This window comes from Sorex araneus, chromosome 2, assembly GCF_027595985.1.
Source record: "Sorex araneus isolate mSorAra2 chromosome 2, mSorAra2.pri, whole genome shotgun sequence".
Classification (NCBI taxonomy): Eukaryota; Metazoa; Chordata; class Mammalia; order Eulipotyphla; family Soricidae; genus Sorex; species Sorex araneus.
The window spans coordinates 41,846,136-41,854,907 of record NC_073303.1 but is presented as its reverse complement, the minus strand read 5'-3'; the positions used below and the strand labels follow the sequence as shown (position 1 = coordinate 41,854,907).

The window sequence follows — 8,772 nt, the reverse complement described above, 5'->3', positions numbered from 1 at the left end:
ACATGGAATCTTTCCCCTCAACTCTTTCCCATGCTTACAACATAAACTGTTTCTCAGTCCAGTTTTTCCCCCCAAATTTTATTTTATTAAAGCTGAGATTTACAAAGTTGTTCATAATTGGGCTTTAGACAGTGTCCCAGCACCAGTGTTGGACTTCCTCCCACAGTATTCCCAGGTTCCAGTCCTACCTGCTCCCAGGCCTGCCATCTTGACAGGCACCTTTTTAAAAGTTTGATTATTGGGGCCGGAGTGATAGACAGCGGGTAGGTGTTTTCCTACACGACTGACCTGGGATCAGTCCTCAGCATCGCAAATGCTTTCCCAAGCACCGCTATCAGTCCTTCACACCACCCATATCTCTTGGCCCTTGCACCTGCTGCTTCTTATCTGTCTCATCTCCCCCACCCCCTCCACTAGCTCTCTTCGTCTCTTCCCTATACTTTGGGACTAAGGGTGTTCTAGGTGTCCCCCCCGCCCCACCCTTTAAAAATATTGACTTTCTTCATCCAATTACTTTAAATATGTATAAGTGATATCATCCTCTGTTTATCCTTCTTCTGCCTTATTTCATTTAACATTATCTTCCAGTTCCATCCCCATTGCAGCAAATTGCATTATTTCATCATATCTTACAGCAGTGTAGTATTTTATGTGCATATACCACAACTTGATGATCAACTGATCTGTTGTTGGATGTCTAGGTTGATTCTAAATCTTAGCTACTGCACTTAGTGCTGCATCCCAACCCAGTTTTTAAAGAAACAGACCTGCCATGCCCACCTTTTTCTCCTGTGTTGGAATTCTACCCTGACCTATTCTGGACTGTTCTTCTGTTCTTGGATTGACAAAAAATGGACTAAAGGTGGCTGGAGACACACAGGGCCAACAGGGGGTTTCAATCCCTGGTACCACATATATTGCCCCAAGCACAACCAGAGCGATTCCTGAGCAAAAGGCCAAGAGTGAACACTGAGCACTACTCGATGTACACCAAAAATGGAGGGGGGAAATGGTAACAAGTTGAGAACTTGAAGACGTCAAACACTTCACAGATTTAGTTAATAAACGGCAGTGTACAACTTCACAATACATGTGTGACTGTAGAATTAAACATTGGAGCAAGTACGTGAAAAACTAATCCCTTACAGAAAGGATCTTATGTGATTTTGAGATGAATTTTTGTGTTCATATCACCCTTTCTCAGAGTACTCTAGATTATAAAGGCCAAAAATGTCATTTGGGGGGGCTGGAGCGATAGCACAACAGAAGGTGTTTGCCTTGCACAAGGCCAATCCGGGTTGGCCCCCCGATCACTGCCAGGAGTAATTTCTGAGTGCAGAGCCAGGAGTAACCAACCCCTGAACATTGCTGGGTATGACCCAAGAAGAAAAATAATTAAAAAATGCCTATCTTAGTTTCAGGTCCTTGGATCTATGTGCGTATCGGGGGCGGGCGGGGGAGGGGGGAGTTGGGGTGTAGGAGCGCTGGGACCACACACGAGGGTGCTCGGGGCTAACTCCTGGCTCTGAGCTCAGGGATCACTTGGAGGATTGTATGTGGTTCTCGGGATCTTTCCGGCCCCCTGTCCTGTTTTTAACCAACAGACCCAAAAGTGCCGCGCTGACACACAATACCAATAAATGTGTAAGTAACCGGCTCAAGGAAATAAATAAGCAGATTTTGCTTTCATTACAGAACTGATTGAGGGCTGGGATGAGGCTCAGAGGTAGAGCCTGTCTGTGGGGCGCTGGGTTCGGCCCCGGCTCTTGAAAAAGCAAAAGTCAGCGTTCATGCCACGCATTCCCCTCCTCTCCGTTCTGTCCTACCCACCCACACGGTCACTTCTCACTTCAAGGCGAAAATCGGGGTCAGGCGGCCCCGGAGGGAGGGACACTCGCTTCGCGGTGGGCCGTTACCCAGAGGAAGGCCGAGTCCGGTCGCCGCCTCACACAGTGGGAGCGCGGGGGGAAGCGCGCCTGTGCCCCCGGCATCTCGCAGGACGCGGTCACACCTGCGGTCGCCGTGGTCCAGCCCGAGCGGCCAGCAGGATTCGGACCGTCCTCTGCGCCCCGCCGCCTTCCCGGCGGCCCCCGCGGCGCCCCGGGAGGGCGTGGCCGGCTGTCGCAGCCAATAGCCACTCGTCTTGCTGGCGAGTGAGGAACCACGCGCGCTGATTGGCTGGTGGGGCCGGCCTCTCCTCCGGGCGCTGTCAGGGCGTTGCATCACCTGCGGACACACGCCGGCCTGGTCGCAGCGTGGACCGGCTTCCTTCCGAAAGTTCCCGGGGCTGCAGTCCGCGGGGCGCCTCAGGTACAGCCCCCTTCTGCCCGCGTGGCCCCCCAGAGAGGCGCCTTCCTGGCCGCGGCCCTCCTGGCTCGTCAGCCCCGTCTGGCGGGCCGGGCTCCCGCGGGACGTTGGGTTTCTCTTTCTTAAAGGGTCAGCTGCCGCCGCGTCGGTTCCCGCGTCGGTTCCAGGTGGTCTTGGGTCTGAAGCCGCGAGCGGCTCGAGACCTGGGCGTGCTTCTCGGGCGGGAAGTTGGCAGTCTTCGGGAGTTGCCCCCGGTTCGCCTGGAACTTGGGAACGCGCCGTTTGGGTGGGTCGCGGAGGGTTTGGTGGGACGGAGCGTTTCTGGAGAAATGCAGGATATGGCCAGTGGAAGGGGAAGTCGAGGCCTCGCGGGAGCAAATGAGCCCCAGATGGACTGGAAGAAACCCTGCAGCGGGGAGCTGGGGCCCCGCTCCCCTGGGCGCGCGAGCCCGGGCGCCGAGCAGGAGGGTGGAGAAGACCTCGCAGCTGGCGTGGGCCAGGGGCTTGGAGGGTGGTTAGTATCGGACGGGGGGAGAGCAAAGGACCCTAGCAAAAGAGAGCTGGCTTGGAAAGCGTGTTTTCACTCGGTGGAGGGAGAATGAGGGTGAGCGACTGTGATGGGAAAACTGCAATAGGGGGCGTGTTTGTAGAATAAATGAGGGATCGCGCTTTGCATCCAGCCATATAGGTTTTTTCTTTCTTTCTTTCTTTCTTTCTTTCTTTCTTTCTTTCTTTCTTTCTTTCTTTCTTTCTTTCTTTCTTTTCTTTTTTTTTCTTTTTTTTTTTTTTGCGTCGCACCCGGCAATGCACAGGGGTTGCTCCTGGCTCATGCACTCAGGAATTACTCCTGGAGGTGCTCAGGGGACTGACTATATGGGATGCTGGGAATAGAATCCGGGTCAGCCACATGCAAGGCAAACGCCCTGCCCGCTGTGCTATCTCTCCATCCCCCTATAGTTTCTTTCTTGAAAGAAGTATTATTCAAAATGAGGCTGATAGAGAATATGGATTCCCCTCCCCCTATTATTATAAGGTCGGATCCTATTTGCATATTCAGGTTTTGCAGGAAACTCAAAGAATGAAACTGTAGGAAAAGTGTTGGGTTTAGTGGACATCTAGTAATATGATTAACTTTTTAAAGAGCAAATATCAGTAAAATGGTGGGCAGTAACCTTCATAAATGACAAAAATCATTACATGGAAGAGGAGGTAACTCGAGTATCGATTGCACTCTTTAGATTTTTTTATTTTGAAAGAGGATATAGTTGCTGAGTAAGAATAATAGAAATTTGTGGACAAAGAAGTCATTACGTGGCTTACCTGACTGGTTCACACCTGATTTATTTCACTAGATGGTGATCAGGGTCTAATCCTGGCTCATTGTTCATGGGCGATCCCCAGGTTATGTTCTGGGAACCATATGCGGTGTCTGGGGCCCAAACAGGGCCGGCTACATGCACCGGCAGGTGCCCTAACCCCTGTACTGTGTCTCTGGCCTGTAAGTTACTGGCCTGCATGGTACTGGTGTAGAATAATTTATTTTAGCCACCTGCTCAGAAGTATTTTGCTATAGAAACAATGTTTCTACTAATGTTTTTATATATTTTATGTATTTTTTATTTTATTGGTGGGGTTTATGTCACTAAATTGAAAAGAAGGCTGGAGATGGACCTATGCACCTCTGGAGTTATTTTGACTTAACATAAGAGTGTTTGAAGATCTGGGGATGACTTGGAAGAGGAAACAGAAATAGAGTTCAGCTAGACCTGAGAAACATTGATGGTATTAAGGATGACTCAAATATTTGAGATGACGGGAAGAATAATGAAACTGCTAGAACAGTGGAATTAGAAGCAGATGTGACAAGGAAGATCAGGGGGGTTATTTTTGGTGGGGTTTTGTTTTAGAGTCACATCCAGTAATGCTTAGGGGTTACTCCTGGCTCTGCACTTAGCAGTCACACTTGGTAGTGCTCGCCGGACCATATGGGATGGTGGGGATCAAACCCAGGTCAGCCTTGTGAAAGGCAAAGGCCCTACCTGCCGCTGCTGTACTGTGACTCAGACTCCCAAAAGTTTATTTTTGAACATACACAGACAGTGGTTTTTGTTTGTTCTTCCAAGTCCTAATTGACATAAACGCAAGGTCAAAGAAGCCATCTACAATTGAATTGGAAGAGGCTGAAGAGGAGAGAGAGGATTGAAGAGGGATGTGTGATTATGTATGTGCATGCGCGCGCGCACACACACACACACACACACACACACACACACAGGCCCTGTGGTTTCTGGATGCTGTTGTTCATGTACAGCTCTCCAGTGGATAGAAGGGGCCAGAGTGATTCTGTGATTTATGCATGGGGCTGTTCTTCCTCAGCAGTCGCCATAGCCCGGTCACTGAGACATGGACAGGAATACATACACTCACCGAGACATGGACAGTAATACATACACTCACCGAGACATGGACAGGAATGCATACACTGACCAAGACATAGACAGGAATACACACACTCACTGAGACATGGACAGGAATGCATACACTGACCAAGACATAGACAGGAATACACACACTCACTGAGACATGGACAGGAATGCATACACTGACCAAGACATAGACAGGAATACACACACTCACCGAGACATGGACAGGAATGCATACACTCACTGAGGCATGGACAGGAATACACACACTCACCGAGACATGGACAGGAATGCATACACTCACCGAGACACGGAGACATGGACAGGAATACACACACTCACCGAGACATGGACAGGAATGCACACACTCACCGAGACATGGACAGGAATGCACACACTCACCGAGACACGGACGGGAATGCTCACACTCACCGAGACACGGACGGGAATGCTCACACTCACCGAGACACGGACGGGAATGCGCACACTCACCGAGACACGGACGGGAATGCGCACACTCACCGAGACGTGGACGGGAATACATACACTCAACATTTCTATACGTTCCTGGCTGGCTGCTCAGGGATCACCCTTGAGCTATCATATGCTTTGCCGGGAATCAGACCTGGCCCATCACATGCAAAACAAACTCCCTGCCCTCTGTCCAGTCTCTGGTAACTTTTTCTTAGAGTAATAAATTTGATTTCTCTTGCAGAACAAAATGGTTCAACAAGTTCCAGAAAATATCAATTTTCCTGCTGAAGAAGAGAAAATCTTGCAGTTCTGGTCTGAGTTTAATTGTTTCCAGGAATGTTTGAAGCAATCAAAAACCAAACCAAAGTAGGTGAATTTCCTTGGTGAAGGTTGAGTTCTTGAAGGTAGTCATTCCTTAGACAGAGTTCCTCTAAGGCAGATTCTAGTTCGTCTTTGAATTCTGAGGATGTCTTGGCTTTCTGATTAGTATATTTGTAGTGAATGATGACTTTGTTTCAAGAGGTCTAGGTAGAGTTCATAGACTGTTCCTTTTACTTTTCACATTTAAGCACTTAAACCTAAACTAGTACTAGCCTTCTACTGGTGCTTCCTATCTCTAGGTGCTTAGGGGCTTCTTATCTTTAGCCTTCATTCGTCTAAAGAGCAGTAGTTACTTTCAGAGTTACTCAGAGTTACTATTTCCGTCACATGTCTCTTGTGCTCAAAAACTTTATGTGATGTGTGTTTATCAGTATCAGGATAAATAGTTTAGTTTATGTCATAGACCTAATCAGTGGAGAATGAATATCCAGTAGCGATCTCTTCATTTCTTCCTAGCTTCCTAACTAGTCTTTTTGAAGGCAGGGCTTCTCGTAAAAAATTTTCAGTCATGTGTGTAAGTCTCCTAATCTTGTTGCTCTTCTGCTCCCTCCCGACGTCACTTTGTCCAACATCTTTTACTCACTATTTTCAAGTAATAGGACATGTTTTTTATTTTCTCTATTAGATTCACCTTCTACGATGGACCTCCTTTTGCAACAGGACTGCCTCATTATGGACACATACTTGCTGGGACAATCAAGGATATAGTTACAAGATATGCTCACCAGAGTGGATTTCACGTGGACAGAAGATTTGGATGGGATTGTCATGGCTTACCTGTGGTAGGTTTGAGTCTTAGGCCTTGGGTGTGTGGTTTTTACAAGTGTTTGTATTTATCACATGGGGTGTAAAAAACAAGTTTCCTCGAATTGGATTTTGTCTCCCTCTTTTTGTTGATACTGCTTCATTTTGACAATGCTATTTATAGTTAAAAATCTCTTGGGTTTTTTTTTTTTTTTGAGAGTTGCTGAATCACAACTATTTCCTAGGACATGGATACTAACAATCTTATCACGAATTTTCAGGAATATGAAATTGATAAGACACTGGGAATCAAAGGACCAGACGATGTAGCCAAAATGGGCATTGTGGAGTACAACAAACAGTGCCGAGCCATTGTGATGAGGTATTCTGCTGAATGGAAGGTGAGTTGGTGGGTTCTTTTAAGTAGAAATGATAAAAACATTACTTTATGGTGGGAGTGTAAAAATCTAAGGCACGCCGAGGGGCACGTGCACTCTCGGGCTCTCCGGGCGGCTCTGTCTCACCGCCCGCGTTCAGTGCCCTGGAACCGCAGTGTGTGGCTGTTAGTCAAGGGTAGGCGACTGAAGGAAGAAGGCCAAACTGGTTGCTTGATCAGTTTATTTCATTCTCTCTCTCTTTTTCTCTCCCGGCTCTGGATCTCTGGATCTGGCCCCCCAACCCACTCTTACAGCCTAGTTAAATCTCCCTAGCATGAGGGGGTTGGAGTGTACACATAGGTGTGGTCACAATCAATAGGGTAAGGTTCCTTTCCCTTAGGGGATGCTTCTCCTAGGACTTAATTCTCTTTCAGCAGGAGGATCCACCCAAGGGCGGAGTCCCATGAGTGTGTTTCTCTTCTCCTCAGCCAGCAAACATATAAGAATTCATAATATTAATCATTTTGTATGGACACAATAAGAGATGCATTAAAGCTTATAGAATTGCTCTCCTGGGGCCATCTCAATCTCAGACTACAGTGCTCAGGCCAGATCAGTCTTTCCTATCCCTAGCAGGGTCCTAGTCTCATCATTACTTTTGGATCATGACAGCATTTGTCTATGATCAAGCTCTTAACTTATAGTTAAGAATTAGGCACTTTGGCCAGGCCCATCTCGATGCCAGGGTAGCACACAACTAACCGCTTGAGGGACCCTGCATTTAGGGTGCTAGGAACTGAGGGCAACTGAGGCTTAAGTGGAGAAAGCAGATGCCCGGGAGGGAATAATATTCGAGGCCAATTAAATCCCAAGTTACAAAAGCATAATATTGTCTTCTCGTGTCCATGCAAAAAGGACATTGCTTTAAAGTAAATTATTCAAAAGGCACAAAAAGAGGAGAAAGGCAATATTAACTTATATAATATAAATTCAGTATCCTAGGAAGGTCTGACCTTACAAATTATCAGAGTCAGATTAAGGGAAAGCTGCGGATTAACTGTTTTGGGGAAGAGAGCATAGAGAAGTGATTATAGCCAAACAAAGGGATGGGAGAGATTCGGGAACACCTTGATGGGTGAAACTGGGGTAAGCCTAAACTCCGGGGAAAAACCGGGACAAGCTACTCATGGCAAGGGGGGAGAGGACAAAGTAATGTCATCCTACAATGGGAGCAGAAATGAATTGTACTTCTTTGTATTTTTTATGAGCTGCTCATATTAATATTTGTATATTACCAAAATATGGCTGTCCGGCAGTTGACCATCTTCTTTAAGAGTCTTTGACTTCCACCTCCTTTCCTTAAACTGTTTATTCAAACTAGACCTGTTTCTGATGTATCTGTTCTTTGCTGGTCTTCCCTGTTCTCCTTTCTGTCACCAAATAGCACAGGAAACTGACTGTCCTCACAGATAGATTAATTGAAGGTTGTGATTGAAATTTTCAGTGTTAAAATTTGAATTTTGAACCCTTTCTTGTTATTAATTTGATCCCATTTTGCTTCCTGCTGCTGCTGCTTCTTTCTTTTCTTCCTCTCTCTCTCTCTCTCTCTCTCTTTCTCTTTTGGTTTTGGGTTTTGGACATACCTGGCAGTGCTCAGAGCTCACTTCTGGCCATGCACTCTGGAATTATTCCTGGCAAGCTCTAGGGACCATTTGGGATGGCAGGGATTGAATCTCGGTCATTCGCATATAAAGCAAAGCCCTCTCTGCTGTATTACTGCTCCAGCCCCTTGCTTCTCTTGATGATGAAGTTCTCCATCACTGGTACCTTTTGGGCCCTGCCCTTGCTGGCAGACTTTTGCCCTCCTGTTCTTAGGACAAAGTCCACAAGGCTCCCTGTTTAGGGGTTTCTGCAGGTCCAAATCAGCCTCTCAGACTGCTCTTCCTCAGAATTTCTTCTTTCTCACAGGCTCTAAACATTAATCATTGTGAGCAAATGTCAGATATTCCATCTTTAGAATCTCTTAACCAGTCACTTCTTCCTTCAGCCCCACCTTTTTCTCTCAC

The 8,772-nt window shown here is 47.0% G+C and overlaps 1 protein-coding gene and 1 non-coding gene across 2 annotated transcripts in view; both read left to right on the top strand.

Moving 5' to 3' along the window:
* Positions 1-2,187: 2,187 nt before the first annotated feature.
* The window catches only part of IARS1 (isoleucyl-tRNA synthetase 1), a 41,785-nt gene continuing 35,200 nt past the window's right edge, over positions 2,188-8,772 (top strand). The window contains exons 1-4 of the mRNA XM_004620127.2: positions 2,188-2,310; positions 5,446-5,570; positions 6,211-6,367; positions 6,611-6,730. Of these exons, the coding sequence (XP_004620184.1) occupies positions 5,452-5,570; positions 6,211-6,367; positions 6,611-6,730 (396 nt within the window). The 5' untranslated portion in view covers positions 2,188-2,310; positions 5,446-5,451. The remainder of the gene's footprint in view (positions 2,311-5,445; positions 5,571-6,210; positions 6,368-6,610; positions 6,731-8,772) is intronic.
* Positions 4,583-4,714, top strand: LOC129402631 (small nucleolar RNA SNORA84). The gene has a single exon (XR_008628743.1). It is a non-coding gene; the product is annotated as a small nucleolar RNA SNORA84 (small nucleolar RNA).